Source organism: Poromitra crassiceps, assembly GCF_964638095.1.
Source record: "Poromitra crassiceps genome assembly, chromosome: 10".
Taxonomy (NCBI): Eukaryota; Metazoa; Chordata; class Actinopteri; order Beryciformes; family Melamphaidae; genus Poromitra; species Poromitra crassiceps.
The window spans coordinates 37,524,649-37,544,419 of NC_139631.1; the positions used below are offsets into that span (position 1 = coordinate 37,524,649).

General features: G+C 46.2%; 1 protein-coding gene across 1 annotated transcript in view; it reads left to right on the forward strand.

The window, feature by feature from the left end:
- Positions 1 to 19,771, forward strand: part of abca2 (ATP-binding cassette, sub-family A (ABC1), member 2) — a 146,576-nt gene that overhangs the window by 93,209 nt on the left and 33,596 nt on the right. The window contains 9 exon segments of the mRNA XM_083644079.1: positions 786 to 900; positions 5,849 to 6,039; positions 6,913 to 7,063; positions 8,895 to 9,099; positions 9,962 to 10,126; positions 11,288 to 11,468; positions 12,180 to 12,392; positions 13,289 to 13,485; positions 19,243 to 19,418. Coding sequence (XP_083500205.1) covers positions 786 to 900; positions 5,849 to 6,039; positions 6,913 to 7,063; positions 8,895 to 9,099; positions 9,962 to 10,126; positions 11,288 to 11,468; positions 12,180 to 12,392; positions 13,289 to 13,485; positions 19,243 to 19,418 — 1,594 coding nt within the window.

The following is a 19,771-nucleotide window of genomic DNA, read 5'->3' on the forward strand; positions in this document are numbered from 1 at the left end:
TCGTTCTTCAGGCCATTACGCACAGCGCAGCTGACTACGGCAGCTGCTTTATCCAAAAATGCGCACCGTTTACTGCTGTTGTGGCGGATCGAGGTCGGCTCACGTTCTCACCACAAACGAACCGCACCAGAGTTCGTTTGGAAGCGGACCGAGACCACCCTTTCTTGGCGATCTCGGTCCGCTTGTTTTGTCCCGCATCCGAGTGCGATTGCTGTGTTCACGCTCCCCCAAACGAACCGCACCAAGGGGGAAAATGCTCTCCGTTTCGGAACAACTGCTCCAAACGAGATAGGTGTGAATACACCCTAACACTCCCCTGTTACACCAGAGACGAGTAAGAAATGAGCTTCTTATGTCGTGATACTAACACTCCCCTGTTACACCAGAGACGAGTAAGAAATGAGCTTCTTATGTCGTGATACTAACACTCCCCTGTTACACCAGAGACGAGTAAGAAATGAGCTTCTTATGTCGTGATACTAACACTCCCCTGTTACACCAGAGACGAGTAAGAAATGAGCTTCTTATGTCGTGATACTAACACCCCCCTGTTACACCAGAGACGAGTAAGAAATGAGCTTCTTATGTCGTGATTCTAACACTCCCCTGTTACACCAGAGACGAGTAAGAAATGAGCTTCTTATGTCGTGATACTAACACCCCTCTGTGTTGTGGTGTTCTATTGGTCATAGAGTGGAGTGTGTGCACAATAACATAATAATGTCAATAATAATGCATTGATTTCCTGGTCATGAGCTGATACCATGACGTGTTTTATTCCACAGCTTCCTGTTTGTGATCGAGCACATGATGCCTCTGTGCATGGTCATCTCCTGGGTCTACTCGGTAGCCATGATGATTCAGCACATTGTGGCAGAGAAGGAACACCGGCTCAAAGAGGTTAGCCTGCAACGCTGTCGGTCTGCCACCAGTCTGCCTGTCTGTCTGCCACCAGTCTGTCTGTCTGTCTGCCACCAGTCTGTCTGTCTGCCACCAGTCTGTCTGGTCCGCCAGGCCAGAAAAGAAATGACCCCCCCCCCATTCAAAACAATAAGCATTTTGCTTTTAGGAGCATCGTGCCAGCGTGCAGCGCTGTTCCGAAACCTGTCAACGTGTGTCGTTGCCTGGGAAACGCACATCCCATAATGCAACTGTTCGCATCGCATCCCATGATAGTATGATGATACTTATGATGCTATTGCGAACATAGATGTGAACAGGTTAGTGAAAAGTTTAGCGTCACCAGCGAGGGCCCCCACCGGTCGGGGGTACGTTTCAAAATCCCTCCAGGCCTGAACATTTTTTCTAGGGGAAACACTGGTATACATTTTTTGCCGTGTGTTCAGTGACACAATAAGAATACTTATGCACTTTTTTTCCTTTTTTCCCAGTGTGTTCAATAACACAGTGTGCAAGTGTGTGTGCACATTTGCAAATACTGTTCTATTCAAATGGAACATTTTTAATTGAATTGTTTTTGTCCACTGAGTTATAAATATAATGTGATGTACATATTATTGCACTACCTGTGTGATTGATACATAGCAAAGTGGAATGTTGCTCTATTTTGAAATTTTCAGTCAATTATGTATTGCAATATATCGCAATGTGTCTCGTATCACAATGTATAATGATACAATCATACCGTGATACGTATCGTAGCGTGAGGTCCTTGCCAATACCCAGCCCTAAAAATATCAGTATGGACCTTCAAAAACCCTTATCAGTTGAATCCTTCAAGTCTGTCTGTCTGTCTGTCACTTACCTCAGTGTCATACTTGTCTGTCACAGTGAGTCTGTCTGTCTGTCACTTACCTCAGTGTCATACTTGTCTGTCACAGTGAGTCTGTCTGTCTGTCACTTACCTCAGTGTCATACTTGTCTGTCACAGTGAGTCTGTCTGTCTGTCACTTACCTCAGTGTCATGCTTGTCTGTCACAGTGAGTCTGTCTGTCTGTCACTTACCTCAGTGTCATACAGTACTTGTCTGTCACAGTGAGTCTGTCTGTCTGTCACTTACCTCAGTGTCATGCTTGTCTGTCACAGTGAGTCTGTCTGTCTGTCACTTACCTCAGTGTCATGCTTGTCTGTCACAGTGAGTCTGTCTGTCTGTCACTTACCTCAGTGTCATACTTGTCTGTCACAGTGAGTCTGTCTGTCTGTCACTTACCTCAGTGTCATACTTGTCTGTCACAGTGAGTCTGTCTGTCTGTCACTTACCTCAGTGTCATGCTTGTCTGTCACAGTGAGTCTGTCTGTCTGTCACTTACCTCAGTGTCATGCTTGTCTGTCACAGTGAGTCTGTCTGTCTGTCACTTACCTCAGTGTCATGCTTGTCTGTCACAGTGAGTCTGTCTGTCTGTCACTTACCTCAGTGTCATGCTTGTCTGTCACAGTGAGTCTGTCTGTCTGTCACTTACCTCAGTGTCATGCTTGTCTGTCACAGTGAGTCTGTCTGTCACTTACCTCAGTGTCATGCTTGTCTGTCACAGTGAGTCTGTCTGTCTGTCACTTACCTCAGTGTCATACTTGTCTGTCACAGTGAGTCTGTCTGTCTGTCACTTACCTCAGTGTCATACTTGTCTGTCACAGTGAGTCTGTCTGTCTGTCACTTACCTCAGTGTCATGCTTGTCTGTCACAGTGAGTCTGTCTGTCTGTCACTTACCTCAGTGTCATACTTGTCTGTCACAGTGAGTCTGTCTGTCTGTCACTTACCTCAGTGTCATGCTTGTCTGTCACAGTGAGTCTGTCTGTCTGTCACTTACCTCAGTGTCATGCTTGTCTGTCACAGTGAGTCTGTCTGTCTGTCACTTACCTCAGTGTCATACTTGTCTGTCACAGTGAGTCTGTCTGTCTGTCACTTACCTCAGTGTCATACTTGTCTGTCACAGTGAGTCTGTCTGTCTGTCACTTACCTCAGTGTCATACTTGTCTGTCACAGTGAGTCTGTCTGTCTGTCACTTACCTCAGTGTCATACTTGTCTGTCACAGTGAGTCTGTCTGTCTGTCACTTACCTCAGTGTCATGCTTGTCTGTCACAGTGAGTCTGTCTGTCTGTCACTTACCTCAGTGTCATACAGTACTTGTCTGTCACAGTGAGTCTGTCTGTCTGTCACTTACCTCAGTGTCATGCTTGTCTGTCACAGTGAGTCTGTCTGTCTGTCACTTACCTCAGTGTCATGCTTGTCTGTCACAGTGAGTCTGTCTGTCTGTCACTTACCTCAGTGTCATACTTGTCTGTCACAGTGAGTCTGTCTGTCTGTCACTTACCTCAGTGTCATACTTGTCTGTCACAGTGAGTCTGTCTGTCTGTCACTTACCTCAGTGTCATGCTTGTCTGTCACAGTGAGTCTGTCTGTCTGTCACTTACCTCAGTGTCATGCTTGTCTGTCACAGTGAGTCTGTCTGTCTGTCACTTACCTCAGTGTCATGCTTGTCTGTCACAGTGAGTCTGTCTGTCTGTCACTTACCTCAGTGTCATGCTTGTCTGTCACAGTGAGTCTGTCTGTCTGTCACTTACCTCAGTGTCATGCTTGTCTGTCACAGTGAGTCTGTCTGTCACTTACCTCAGTGTCATGCTTGTCTGTCACAGTGAGTCTGTCTGTCTGTCACTTACCTCAGTGTCATACTTGTCTGTCACAGTGAGTCTGTCTGTCTGTCACTTACCTCAGTGTCATACTTGTCTGTCACAGTGAGTCTGTCTGTCTGTCACTTACCTCAGTGTCATGCTTGTCTGTCACAGTGAGTCTGTCTGTCTGTCACTTACCTCAGTGTCATACTTGTCTGTCACAGTGAGTCTGTCTGTCTGTCACTTACCTCAGTGTCATGCTTGTCTGTCACAGTGAGTCTGTCTGTCTGTCACTTACCTCAGTGTCATGCTTGTCTGTCACAGTGAGTCTGTCTGTCTGTCACTTACCTCAGTGTCATGCTTGTCTGTCACAGTGAGTCTGTCTGTCACTTACCTCAGTGTCATGCTTGTCTGTCACAGTGAGTCTGTCTGTCTGTCACTTACCTCAGTGTCATACTTGTCTGTCACAGTGAGTCTGTCTGTCTGTCACTTACCTCAGTGTCATGCTTGTCTGTCACAGTGAGTCTGTCTGTCTGTCACTTACCTCAGTGTCATACTTGTCTGTCACAGTGAGTCTGTCTGTCACTTACCTCAGTGTCATACTTGTCTGTCACAGTGAGTCTGTCTGTCTGTCACTTACCTCAGTGTCATACTTGTCTGTCACAGTGAGTCTGTCTGTCACTTACCTCAGTGTCATACTTGTCTGTCACAGTGAGTCTGTCTGTCTGTCACTTACCTCAGTGTCATACTTGTCTGTCACAGTGAGTCTGTCTGTCTGTCACTTACCTCAGTGTCATACTTGTCTGTCACAGTGAGTCTGTCTCCCTGCATTTCATTTGTCGTCATCGTCTGAACTTCTTTCTGTCTCTCTGTGTTTCTGTCCGTCTTCCGTCCTGCCTGCATGTACTATCAGTATCACAATCAGAGCGACAGCTCCCTCTCCTCCATGTCTTTTGGCCCAATTCCACAGCAGCTAGTAGCGCGGTCCCGCTCCGCTCGACTCGACTTTTGGTCTCATCCCACCGTCAAAAACCAGCCCAGCTCGGTTTGTTTTGTGGCCGAGTCGTGCTACTTTTGGTCCCTGCCTCGTCGGGGTACTTCGGGCTGGCGAGTAGGTCCCAAATGGTGACGTAAAACTCTGATGGCTACTGATTGGTCAGAGAGAATCGTGTTTACTCTGTCTACTGACTGTCAATGCAATGCTGGCGGCTGCATACCAGTTTAGTGGTCTTACCTTATCTTCTGTTATGTATATTTCCATCAGTATTTTGTGTCGCTGCCTTCACCTCCGGTGAAATAAAATCGTGGCGGGTGTTCAATTGTCTGAGAAAAAAGTCCGCTGCTCGCTCAGGGAGCTCTGTAGCTGAGTGGAGGCTGCAGCGCTCCGCTAGGCCGCAGCGGGTGTTTGGAAGCCCCGGTCTTGCCTGGTGAGAGGCTGCGGGGTAGAGGCTTCACTCTGTTGCGCCTCTCCCGTCCCCGCACAGCGCAGCGCATGCCTGTGATATCATTCTCTTGGCCGATTGTCACATTTGCCCATGTACACTGTAGGTAATTTAGAGGCACCAGTATTTCATAAACAGTTTAAAAGTTCTGTGGATGGATTTAATTGTAACGTTATGTTATAGCCGAAGGACAGATATGCGGTCGCTATTTTTAGACGACCAGCTGTGGGCGGGGGTGGGTGGGGGCTGATGATCCGCGGTGGAAGCAAAACGTCCATAGGGCTGATACGATTAGAGCCGAGTGGTGACGAGCTGTACAGGGCAGTAAAATGTGGTGGAAATGAGCCATTAGACAACCTGTAGCAAACATCCCCCCCCCCCCCAACTCTCTCACGCCACCTGCAGGTCAATGCTTTTCCTGCTCTTTTAAAACCTGTTGGTTGCTGCTGCCGAATAAGCTTCCTTTCAAATCCTAAATGTATTTGAACGATGTTGAGTGCATTCACAAATGTTCATAAAGAGATTGTAGGGGGGAAATGCACTGTTTATTGTTCCACAATGATAAAAAATACAGAGCTACTTTACATTCATATTTAATTTTTTACGGTCTTGAAATATGTATAAGGTCGATAGAGAGAGAGAGAGAGAGAGAGAAAGATAGAGAGATTGAGTGAGTGAGTGAGTAAGTGAATGTGAGTGAGTGAGTGCCTTATTCACCCATGAAGAGAAATGTGTTTCCGCAGCAATATACATACATGACCCCAAAAAAGAACATATCTTATAAAAACACACAGAAACTTGCATTAGATTGACTTACATTTGACCGTTACCCATCAGGTGATGAAGATGATGGGTCTGAACAACGCCGTCCACTGGGTGGCGTGGTTCATCACTGGCTTTGTCCAGCTGTCCATCTCCGTCACGGCCCTGACAGTCATCCTGAAGTACGGCCGCGTGCTGCTCCACAGCGACCCCTTCATCATCTGGCTCTTCCTCACCATCTACGCCGTGGCCACCATCATGTTCTGGTGAGTGGCCATATCATTAGGATGTGAATGTGATCGTAATATTGACGGAGATATTTAATCAGGTTAAACACTTAACCTCTAATTGCCATTTGGGGCCGAGTGCAGCTTTACAGAAATTAGCAAGAAAAACAAAAATGTCTCTACGGAAACAAATATCACATTATACTACACTGCATTACGTGTTATCATATTGTCAACCTACGACATAAGTCACCTACTTTTTTTTTTACATTACCAAAATTGATTAACTTTCGTGCTGTTTATTGTTTTGCGAGAATAGGTGGAAAGCTTTTTTTTTTTTTTTTTTACCTTTATTTATACAGGGGGAGTCTCACTGAGAGCAATGCTCTCTTTTTCAGGAGCGCCCTGTTCACATTCACACACACATTCATACCTAGCCTGGGTAAACCCAGCCCCCAGTGACCTGCTCTCAGGCTTACCCTGCTCACGAGTCTGACTGAGAACTCTGAGAGCAGGTCACGTGGGGGCTGGGTTTACCCAGGCTAATTGATACCTGGAAGCTGCCCAGTACAACCACAGTCTCATCTGCTGGCCACTGAGCAGCTCCACTGGAGCGGTTGGGGTTAAGGGCCTCGCTCAAGGACACCTCAGTGGTGGTAATGAGGGAGGGCCAAGCGCTGCCTTTTCACTTTCCCCACCCAGATTTATCCTGCCGGTCCCGGGGATTGAACTGACGACCTTCCGGTCTTGCTTCTCTAACCATTGGGCCACCACTGCCCAATGGTTTTGGCTTTTGACTGGAGAGCTACTGCTTTGAACCCTGGGAAATAGGAGCTTTTACCTGCTAAATGGATTGAAAAGAGAAAGCTAAATTGTTTTACGACGACCATGTGTGTTTGCTTTGCTCCTCAGCTTCCTGGTGTCGGTGATCTACTCTAAAGCCAAGCTGGCGTCAGCCTGCGGTGGCATCATCTACTTCCTCAGCTACGTGCCCTACATGTATGTGGCCATTAGGGAGGAGGTGGCCCACGACAAGATCACTGCCTTCGAGAAGTGCATCGCTGTAAGACCTTCTCCTCTCTGTCTCACCTTTGACCTTTCCCTCTCTGTCTCACCTGTAAGACCTTCTCCTCTCTGTCTCACCTTTGACCTTTCCCTCTCTGTCTCACCTGTAAGACCTTTCCCTCTCTGTCTCACCTGTAAGACCTTCTCCTCTCTGTCTCACCTTTGACCTTTCCGTCTCTGTCTCACCTGTAAGACCTTTCCCTCTCAGTCTCACCTTTGACCTTTCCCCCTCTGTCTCACCTGTAAGACCTTCTCCTCTCTGTCTCACCTTTGACCTTTCCCTCTCTGTCTCACCTGTAAGACCTTTCCCTCTCAGTCTCACCTTTGACCTTTCCCTCTCTGTCTCACCTGTAAGACCTTCTCCTCTCTGTCTCACCTTTGACCTTTCCCTCTCTGTCTCACCTGTAAGACCATTCCCTCTCTGTCTCACCTGTAAGACCTTCTCCTCTCTGTCTCACCTGTAAGACCTTTCCCTCTCTGTCTCACCTGTAAGACCTTCTCCTCTCTGTCTCACCTGTAAGACCTTTCCCTCTCTGTCTCACCTGTAAGACCTTCTCCTCTCTGTCTCACCTGTAAGACCTTTCCCTCTCTGTCTCACCTGTAAGACCTTTCCCTCTCTGTCTCACCTGTAAGACCTTTCCCTCTCTGTCTCACATGTAAGACCTTCTCCTCTCTGTCTCACCTTTGTAGTTGGATCTATTCAAAATGATGAAGCTTTCCAGGGTGTCCGGGTAGTGCAGGGCAGGGGGTGTATTTCCTGCTTACCAACGCGAGCGTCGCAGGTTTGAGCTCCCATCTGCGCAACTCGCTTTGCCCGGGGGCCACTTTCGTGAAATGATAGGAGGCCAGGGGCCAGTTAATAAACAAACAATATACATTTTTCGGATTGTAGGTTTTTGGGGTGTCAGCCGGAGTTTAGTCTGACAATGTTGTGCACACCGGATAGTTAGTTAGGTTAAGTTAGTTAGGTTAAGTACATACATAAGTGCCTGGGTAGGGAGCAGGCGGCGGAAATTTGACAATTTAGCAGCTAAATCATAGATTATGTAAGGGATAATGTATTGTGAGCCGGTGATTACTGGCAAAATAATGACTGACAGGTGAATGATTGAGCCCGACGCGCAGCGGGGGGCTTAATCATTCACCTGAAGGTCATTATTTCCAGTAATCACCGGCTCACTATACATTATCCCGCTTAGAACACGGCCTACAACTAATCTGACAAAAATAATTATTCAAATAGATTTTTTAATAGCGTTTTCAACGACAAAGCGGTTTCATTCGTAATTGGCACACAAGACACCACAGCTGCAACTGGTTGGCCTAATTAGTAGTGTCTGCAGACAAAATGCTCTTATCAACTGATTAATCCAGGTGTGGCAGAGCAGCGGTCGGTTGTCGAGAAATAATGACCGGTGAATCTTGTTGATTGACCAATCAGAATCGAGTATTCAAGAGAGCCGTGTTCTAATGAAAGATATTCCATAATCCAGACTGAAATGCTATAACAGAAGTGGAGTATTGGCCAGAATGGCATGAACATTTGGACACTTATTCAGCGGGTATCTTGCATGTTGCGTCCAGGTGCACTGTAACAAAAAAAAAATATATATATATATATATATATATATTTTTGCAATTCCATCGCGGGCCGCACAGGCCGCATGTGGCACACTAGCAGGGACTTGGCCATGTACAATTAGAAAGCGGGAATCCAGAAGGGGGGGGGGGGGGGGCGGTGGCAGGGGATAAGCTTTCCAAGACATATTTGGAGTTGAATTGTCTTTTGGTCTTTGTTAATATGTACTGGGTTCACCTGTCTCCTCCAGTCTCTGATGTCCACCACAGCCTTTGGCCTGGGCTCAAAGTACTTTGCCCTGTATGAGGTAGCAGGCGTCGGCATCCAGTGGCGCACCATCAGCCAGTCGCCTGTGGAGGGCGATGACTTCAACCTGGGCCTGTCCATGATGATGCTGATCATCGACGCCAGCGTGTACGGCGTGCTCACCTGGTACATAGAGGCCGTGCATCCAGGTACGACTGATCGTTGAATCTTCTGAATTTCCACCATTTTATTGAGCATAGTGTTAGTTCAGGCAGGCCACAAAGTCAAGCTCAGCTCACAAAGCCGGCCCGCATCAGCTGATTGCCTCCTAGGCATTCGATTGGCTAATAAAACAGGGTGCCTTATTTAAAGCTGCTTCAGGCTGCCTATCCTCACTGCTTCCTCTGCAAGCTGCTTGCAACCCGCCTCGACAACAGCTCTTCCGTACCATTGGCTGTATAATATATGGGTACAGCGCGGAACGGAGATAGTCTGGCAAGTGAGACTAGGCTGTCACAGCTGTCAATCATGACTTTTTCATATCGTCAAATAACTACCGTAATTAAAAGCAAACTTAATGTATCTGAAAAATGAGCACCTGAACATACATCATAAGAACTACGGTACCTAAAATGACAGAAACCATCTAACCATCCAAAATATTTGACGTGTACTTTTTTTTTGTTCGGCTCATGTCCCGTTCACTAACATTGAGGGGCGGGATTTATGACCTATACCGGAGCCAGCCACCAGGGAGCGAGCGAGATGTTTTGGCTTCACTTTTGATTAGCTGTCATGACGTCCATATTTTATCTAGCCAATGCTCTTTACCTGCAGTGTCTGACTCGGACAATGTCATTTCTGTTGTCATTGTTGTCAGCTCTGTTCTGTACCTGGGGTCTGCTGCTGCTCTCCCTGCCTTAGGGCTTTCCGTGTAAGCACATGGAAGGGCAGGGAGCTCCCAGAACAGAGCCATGCCGCCAAATATAACTACTGACCGAAGTGGTCGTGACACAATTATATTTTTGGACATATTGCCCCTCCCTTTCCCTTCTATCTCTTCGCCCATAGGCATGTATGGGCTGCCCCGCCCCTGGTACTTCCCCCTGCAGAAGTCCTATTGGTCGGGCAGCGGGCGTGTGGAGACGTGGGATTGGCCGTGGTGTGGAGGCGGGGCTGCCAGGCTGAGCGTGATGGAGGAGGACCAGGCTTGTGCTATGGACCACAGAAGATCTGGTAGGGATGAATGACGGGCTGGAGTTGATGGAGTTGCCACCAAAACGTCCGAACCCACTCAAATCTACTATGTTTCTCAGGACAAAGTGCAGCAGTTACTCATGAATGAAAAGCCATTACCGTTTGAAACTGCCAGCTGAGAGGGCCTTATGGTTTCCTCACTTGCAGTCTTAAAATGGGAATCTCAAATGACTGAACCTCACACCTTAGCTCTCTTTATCATAGGCCATATATCAATAAATGGTGTTTTAATGGAGTGAGTATTTTCTCTGATGATCCTCTTCATCAGCGATTCACATAATCAGCCTCGGCAGGCCTATCTCCATTGTAAGCCTTTATGACATTGGGTTGCTGGTCTGTGTTATTATACTTCCTCTCTCCCCTTGCAATGCTTTGAATACTCTGTCATTGTGTCTGTGACTATGTAGTCCAGATCAGAGGTTGGCTGGATGGTGAGCCTAATGGTCAGAGAAGGTGAGCTTGTGAACAGAAGAGCATTAGTTTGAGTCTTGTCGGGTTCCAGAGGAAGACTGTGGTTGTGGTCAGAAGCTTCACGTGTATAATCCTCCCTCATCCCTAGAATGTTATGATACCCCCAAAGAAGTCATAATAACCTAAAAAATAATTTTAAGTTATATATTTAAAAAAAAATTAACCAATCACAACTCAGGACTGGAACTATCCGCTTTTACACTTTGCACTATGCATAATATAATACTTAAATCACCAAACATGCAGCTAAGCAAAGAGTGCAGTGATCAGGGCCTTTGCAATATATTCCTGTGACCATAGGTCAATCATGTATGTAAGAGTGAGTGCTAGGTAAGGAAATAGAATAAAGGTCTTTGCACACACAATACGCTTTTTTCGTATGCATTTTTTTAAATCCGTCATCCGAAAACACAGACGGGTCAAACAGCTCGCAAAAGGCTATTGACTGATGCGAAAAATGCAGAAAATCGAACCTGTTCACGAAAACAATCAGGGACGAACGTTTCGGAGTCAGTGTGTAAACGCGAGTGACCCAACATGAGGTCGTATTCATTCATGTCTTCATAATGACTTTTGAATCATGTTTATTATATATATAAATTATATTATATTATATATTATTATATAGCACGTAATGTATACACCGTCCATGTCTCTTCCTCATGCCAGAGGAGATGCGGGGTATAGAGGAGGAGCCCAGCCACTTACCGTTGGTGGTGTGTATCGACAAACTGACCAAGGTGTACAAGACAGGCAGCAAACTGGCCCTCGACAAACTCAGCCTCAACCTCCATGAGAACCAGGTGGTCTCCTTCCTGGGACACAACGGGGCCGGCAAGACCACCACCATGTGAGGAAGAGGAGTGTGTGTGTGTGTGTGTGTGTGTGTGTGTGTGTGTGTGTGTGTGTGTGTCTCTCTCGTAGCGGACAAGCCCGTCTTTTATTGTCACACGAACACCACAATACATGCATGCGGCCACAACACACTCATGCTGACGGTGGCCGGTGAAAAGTGTCCTCTGCATTTGACCCATCCAGGCATGTCCTTTCCTCCGGGGGGCAGGCCAGGAGCAGTGGTCGCTTTCTCGTACAGCGGCCGGGGACCAACTTCGGATGTTGTCGTCACTGGTCGGATGACGATGACGATCTGATCTTCTGCATGTTTTTAGTGGGGGGGTTATATACGGAGGAACCCCCTGGGGGAGCACGGGGAGAACATGCAAACTCCACACAGACAGAAAGGCCCTTACGACGAGATAACCCACCTGGGCAGTAGGCACTGAAGATATGGGGGGGAACACAACCACAGCGCCCACAGTGTCCCAGGCGAGAATCGAACTCAGGACCTTCTGACTGTGAGGCGACAGCGCTACCGACTGCGCCACCATACCCCCACCGTGTACACCGTGTGTGTGTGTGTGTGTCTGTGTCTGTGTGTCTGTGTGTGTATTAACCTTATTAGCAACATGCAGAAACAGTTGTTACCCACCAAAGTAGTAAGTATTGTATTCCCTCTTTCACCACTAATATTACCGACCTGCCTATCCCTGGTCTCTCATAGGTCCATTCTGACGGGCCTGTTCCCGCCCACCTCGGGCTCAGCCACCATATATGGTCATGACATCCGTACGGAGATGGAGCGTATTCGTCAGAACCTGGGCATGTGTCCGCAGCATAACGTCCTGTTTGACAAGCTGAGTGTGGAGGAGCATCTGTGGTTCTACTCCAGACTCAAAGGCATGGCTGAAGAAGACATACGCAAGGAAATGGACAAGTTAGTAGGCGTACTGCATTTAAAACTATACTATACTATACTATACTATACTATACTATACTATACTATACTATACTATACTATACTACAGTATACTATGCAATGCTATACTATATGACACAATAATCTATACTATACGACGGATCAGCCGAGCAGCATTTTGGTAAACAAACCGCACCACTGGGTGGCAACGGCAATGGAACCCTATGGAGCCTGAGTTTGAGCGTCTGACTCTAGCCGGCTGACTCTGTTTACATTTTAAAAACTGTGACAGTTCACACAACTTTAACACGGCATGCATATATTATACCTCAAACTCTTGAGCTAATTCTGCTCTCACTCAGAATGTCAAAATATAAGCGATGTGATGTATAGTTTTTGAGATATCAACGTTTGTTTGGCACAACTCATACTAGTTAACTGCCGCGGGGTTCCGCATTTCTGGGTGTCACGTGACGTCACGCTGATTCGTCCTATTATGCTATTCTATTCTATATTACTCTTATGCTATATTATACCATGTATACTATGCTACAGTATACTATACTATACTGTACTATACTATACCGCAATATGCAATGCTATACTATATGACACAATAATCTATACTATTATGCTATTCTATATTACTATATTACTCTTATGCTACAGTATATTATACCATGTATACTATGCTATGCTATGCTATACTATACTATTCTAGTGCTACTATATACTCAAGTATATTGCTTTGTCTGTGTGTGTGTGTGTGTGTGTGTGTGTGTGTGTGTGTGTGTGTGTGCGTGCGTGTGTGTGCGTGCATGCGTGCGTGCGTGTGCGTGCGCGCGTGCGTGCGCGCGTGCGTGCGTGCGCGCGTGTGTGTGTGTGCGTGTGTGTGTGCATGCGTGCCTCTCCAGGATGATTGTTGACCTGGAGTTGTCCAACAAGCGGCACAGCCTGGTGCAGACCCTGTCCGGGGGCATGAAGAGGAAGCTGTCCGTGGCCATAGCGTTTGTGGGCGGCTCCCGGGCCATCATCCTGGACGAGCCCACAGCGGGGGTGGACCCGTACGCCCGCAGGGCCATCTGGGACCTCATCCTCAAGTACAAACAGGGTGAGCAGCAGAGGACGTCCTCGCATTATGCTCCACTAACTATAGAGAGCCAAAGTGAAACATCACTTCACCCGCTATTTATTTTCCCATAGACATTTGGTAACATGCTTATGAAAATGGTTTTACTTGGTCAAACTAAACGGTTCAGATATACGTATGTAGAAACAGGAGAGACCATTATAACATTTCACTCTGACCAAAACGTAAAAAAATGCGGATTTAAAGAAAATATTTTTTCGATGTTTTTTTTTTGTTTTGGTTAGTTTAGTTTCTGAGTGAAATGTTCTATGGTCTCTCCCGATTGTAAATATATCTGAACCGTTTGGTTTGAACAAGTAAAACAATTATTATAAGCATTTTACGAAATGTCTATGGCAAAATGAATGGCGGATGAAAATCTCTGGTGCAGTGCTGAAGCAGGAAGTAGGCGGTCACTTTGCCTCACTATTAAAAAGGTGCTCAGTGGAGTCGAGGGTAGAGACTGTTTTGAAGAAAAGAAAAGCAAGACACTCTTTTATATGCAAATGATAAAATGCCTTTTACAATGACTAAAAACTGTCTTCAGCTGATATATCTAATTTATGAAAGGATATCCTATCCTCCTGAAACCCTGTGATCTCATACGGGGACATACATTATTTGGGCTTTTCTACACTATAAGGCTACGTTCACACAGGGCACCCACGCTTTTAAATAGGCGTCCTTTTTAGTCAATGAGGCTGTGTACACAGGGCGCCTCAACGTGAACCTTGCGTGTACCCACACCTTGCCTGACCTGCGCCGATTTTATCGTTTAGGCGTGAGTTCTATTTTCAAGCCGACTAGGCACGTGAAGGCAGACTTCTTCTGTCAAGCCATGAAGGAAAAATGCGACAATATGCGTGGGAAATGGCAAAGTCAACTGAATTTCAAAATAAAATGGTGTTACTACAACAATGTTGAGCAGAGAGAGAGCGAGAGAGTGATTGACGGGTGGCTATAACGTGGGGCTTTCTCCCCGTCGGTAAACAAATCTTCAGGAGAGAGAATAGCAACCGAAGAAGCAAGATGGACAATGAAAAGTTAATCCACTTAGTACAACAGCATCCAGTTCTCTATGACCGCAGTCATCCATACATATCCAGCATCAATAGCACATTAAATATATCAGATTTATTTTACCTACCCATGATAATTCGGGACCACACGTGACCAAAAAAAACACTCGGGAGAGAGGAGAGGCGCTCGTAACTCGGCTCAGGTTCAGCGTGCAATAGGCGTGCAGTGTGATCACAAAAGCGTGTGATAGGTTCACGCGCCACTCAAGGTCTGCAGGCGTAGGCGTGGGTTGCGGCAAGGCAAGGCGTAGGTGCCCTGTGTGAACGTAGCGTAATACTTCATTCTGCTGAACTTAGACTTGTCCTCATTTGTAGACACTTCTTCTCTCATCTTGTGGTAGTAGAAGCACAGTACACTAACTAATTGTCATCAAAACATGACGGCTGCAATCTCCACCAAATCCTTTGACAGCCACTGCAGACACAAACAAGCTACTAAACCTGCTCTGATTTTAGGGTTGGAACTTGTTGATTCATGCTTAGTACTGTTTGTAGTTTATAAAGGCATATGCAGATTTGACCAATTGTAGCAATGGACCCTTTTCACGGGGGCCATTTTGTGTCGAAAAGGCAGGGGAAACACAGGTGCGAGCAAAACACTAAGCCCTTATTCACACAGGACGCCTAACGTAAGCAGAACTGACGCTTGAGGCAGGCTCACGCTGAGCCGTTCACACAAGAAGACTTCTCTTTTCCTCTCATCGCCTACTCGGCGCCTTGAACCAGCCCACAACTCCCATTGACTACATGCCTGGCTTGGCAGATCAATGCTCGGCTTCAGCACGCGTCACGCTTGGAATAGGCGTGAATCCTGCTTGAGCAAGGCGTGAGCGTGGCTTCGGCAAGGCTTCGGCGTGGGTGGTGTGAACGGCTTCGCCTGTTAACAAGAACGCCTAAATGAAACTTTAGGGTTCAGCGTAGGTTCAGCTTAGGTTGAGCGTTGCTTCGCCGTCCTGTGTGAACGGGGTTCTAATGAGGGTTTCCAAATTCCAATCATGGAAGTTGGAAACCCTCATTAGTGTTTTGCTTGCACCTGTGTTTACCCTGCCTTTTCGACACAAAATGGCCCCCGTGAAAAGGGTCTATAGCAGGCCTATTCAACTGGCGGCCCGCGGGCCAGATACGGCCCGTTTGAATTTTGATCCAGCCCGCCAGAGTTTGATATAATTTTTTTTTTTTTTTTTTTTTTTTTTGGGGGGGTGGACAAAGATCTATGACTGGCCCGGGAGAAGCTTTTTTATTTCATTTTTACTTGTTACATTACAGTGTTTGATTTTCATCATAATCTGGTTTTCCATAATAATAATAATAAGTTCAGTGTTTATGCCTGTGTTGCTGTCTGTTGTAGTGTAAAACGACTAAAGGGAGAGCAGGTGGTTACATGAAAGTGAGTGAGAAAAGGAGAAGATACTGAATAATGACATCACAACAGTATAATCCTAATGTTAATTTAAAATTAAATATTCTTCTAAATATGGATAAAAGTTTAAAAAAAAATTGCAGATTCCATTCCTTACAGCACCCCCTATTTAATAATAGTTCCAGCACGGCTGCGAAAATGTGGTGGCGGGTTGTGTCAAGTGTACATATAATGGCTCGGGGAACGGTCCGGCCCCCGGCCCCTTAGGTTTCTGACAATGTGGCCCCCTGAACAATTTAGTTGAATAGCCCTGGTCTATAGACCAAATCAGCGGGATGTTTACATTTACTTCCGGGTACCCCTGAGGTCCACACATTATAATGGCGGTGGACGGCACAAACTGACGTGTTGAAGACAAAAACAGACAAAGAAGACAAAAATGGTTCGTCCGTGTTGTGTTGTTGTTTAATATCATTCATAACAACACTTTCACTAACGTTAGTGGAGACAAGACTAGCTAATTTACCTGTTGGACCAGACCAGAGTAGACTTGAAGCTAAATTAAATTAACTTGGCGTCAGTAGCTCTGTCTGTAATAACCTCGCGTCACCAGGCTCTTCTCACGAGTCTGCAAAAAAACAGCGAGTTTGACAGACAAACAAACGTTATTAGCTAGCTAACACTACATAAAACAAACACAGAAGAAAGGCTAGATACGTCGGACAAGCATGTTTACCAACCGTTTAACCAATTAAATTGAAAGTAGTCGGCCGAAAACAACGAGAGGGTTTGACAGCATTTATTTGACAACACGCACATTTAAACCTGCCGCCTTCCCCAAGTGGTACCCGGAAGTAAATTTGTTTACATGGTGACGTCACGGTGATTTGGTCTATTGTAACAAGCTACGACGTAGGCTAAATGCTGCTGAGAGTTCAGATGAGGCGGCATCAGCTGAGGATAATTAAGAGGGTAACGATCACAAACGATGCCCCGAGGGGTGGAACCTTTTGGGGCGCGTAGGTCTTTTCACATGAAGATAGACCTAATGTCCTCAACAAGCGGCGTTCGATAAAACATGAATGCATTGCATTTTTGAAAGAAATCTCACTGCAGTTAATTATCCAGCATCCAAGAGACTTCCAAAAAATAAACATTATGTCGTTTTCTTCCGCGTCTCAGGAGGCGATGGGATATCCTGCATCAGTAATCCAGGATCGTTTTCATATCAACGAATGCCTCGTTTTTTTTTTTTTCCGTCAATGCATCCTGAGGTCAGACTTAGTTGAATACTCAAAAGAAAACTACCCGTAAGACTGTCAGATTTATGGATGCAGTGTATTACTATGGTAATGAATGCAACTAGGTTTCTGTTTTGATTTCTTGTCTGAAGTGGGGAAAATAGCCAGAAAACAAATGAGAGAGCACAGACCTCCCCGAAGGCCAACAGTCCAGTCTTCTGTGATTTGCAAATGTGCAAGCTTGTTTGTCAGTCGGATCCGGAATCCACTCCAAAATGTAATTGGTTCTTCCTTGGCCCGTGCTGCACCCTTCCATGAAGTTTCATGAAAATAGCTGTCCACTCCGTAGTCCTGCTGGCAAACAAACAAACAAACAAACAAACAAACGGCATGAATACATATGAGCTCCTTGGCGGAGGTAATGAACTGCTTCTATGCAGTAGTTAGCAGATGGATAGTTTGCTATTCATGCTGATGAATGTGTTGTCTCCATGGAGGTAGAAAAGAAACTGGATGGTTCCAAGATGGCGGCCCATTCATTCCATTGGAAGTTGCTCACCCAGCGCATGTGCCGCTTTTTTTTTTTATTCCTACTTCCTGTGAAGGCATTGAGTCTACTCTGTGTAACATCACATCACCAGGCTCTTCCCGAGGAGAAGAGCCTGGTTTCCATGATCCTTGAATTACACCTCTCGGCCTGTTTCCGCCCTAGACCGGAAACAGGCACCGGAAACATGATAAAAAAAAAAAGCATACAACAAAACAAAAGATGGACGTACCAAACCAAGTTTTTCGAAGAATTTTTTTGGAGAAACTTTGTGGATTCACAATGGACCTTATTCGCTAACCCTGGACGGCACCATATTGTTGACATACTGTCCTGCGCGCGCACACAGCGCTGCAGCTGACAACTAGCAACAGGCTTATTGTCGTTTCTGTTCCATTACAAAATAGCGATGTAATGACAGCAATAAAAACCCAACAGTTGTTGTTTGTATGCTGCCGTTAATGCCTGTAATAAATAAACAAAAGAACGAGGTGAACAGACTTTGCTGTGAGGAGCTGTCAGAAAGTTTCATCTGTCTCAACTATCTCAACTAACTATCCACACATCTCTCCTGTGCTGCTGACGTATCCCCAGTCTCGCTCCCTTCACGTCTGAGGACGGTAGAGATAGAAACAAACCACGGGGACTTTATTGCTGTCATTACTACAGCCATGCCTAACGCAGGTCACCGTCCGAAACACAATTGGAACGATACGGGTAACGCTAACAGCGGCTAGCTTCCTATAAACGCTGCTCCACATAGGCTGTCACTTGAGAGCTGCTGCGCTATGTCGACAATATGGCGGCGGTGGGCGTGCCAGTACGTGAGTGACGTCAATCGAATAAGGTCTATATCACATCTTTTAAGCCAATACAGAAGCTTTGCATCCGAAAATTAATCAAGGATTATGATTTTTTGGGGGGCACATGTTTCAAGTAGACTGTGCTTGGTTTACGTCCCCCAGGTCCAGAAGCGGTGGAGACGGCTCCAGACTGACTCTGTGTGCAGTAGTACTTTTCTTGGCCCCGCCTTTCCCCCTTGAACAGAGTTATAGAGAGAGAGGGAACTTGATCATTCAAAGAGTCATTTTTTACTTTGAGTGATACCCAGAAGTTTTTTTTACAGCTGCTTCTTTTGTCGTCTGTGTCACGTGACATGCAATTCCAGGCTTGGCCACAACGCCTTCACAGACTCTTGTCTTCCTACTGTCGGAGCTTGATAGACCCTTCTCACGGGGGCCATTTTGTGTCGAAAAGGCAGGGTAAACACAGGTGCAAGCAAAACACTAATGAGGGTTTCCAACTTCCATGATTGGAATTTGGAAACCCTCATTAGTGTTTTGCTTGCACCTGTGTTTATTCTGCCTTTTCGACACAAAATGGCCCCCGTGAAAAGGGTCTATTGTCTCACTATCTTGCTTTGGTCTCCTCTTTGGCAATTGCAGTGTAGACAAACTCTGTGTGTGTGTGCGTGTGCGTGTGTGTGTGTTGTTGTGCTCTACCTTTCTTCAGGCCGCACCATTCTGCTGTCCACCCACCACATGGATGAAGCTGACCTACTTGGAGATCGCATCGCCATCATCTCCCACGGAAAGCTCAAGTGCTGCGGCTCGCCTCTCTTCCTCAAGAGCACCTATGGAGACGGATACAAACTGACGCTGGTCAAGAAACAGAGCGAGGGCCGAGGTGTGTGTGTGCGTGTGTGTGTGTGTTGTGTGTGTGTGTGTGTGTGTGTGTGTGTGTGTGTGTGTGTGTGCGTGCGTGTGTGTGTGTGCGCGCGTGTGTGTGTGTGCCGTCTTTCCTGTAGAATTTTCTTCTAGAGTAATTTTGGTTTTGAGACCCAGGGTCGTTCTTGGGAACCATTCCAGGATCCGTTCCAGGGAAGTAAAGGAAACACTGGTGTGTCTACCCATCGCTGACATAAATAAAAAAATATTTATTTATTTAATTAATTAATTAAATTACTTACATAAATTAGTATACGCCATCACGGCCCAATCTCCAAACAACCCCCTCCCCACTACCACTTCGCCACCAAGTG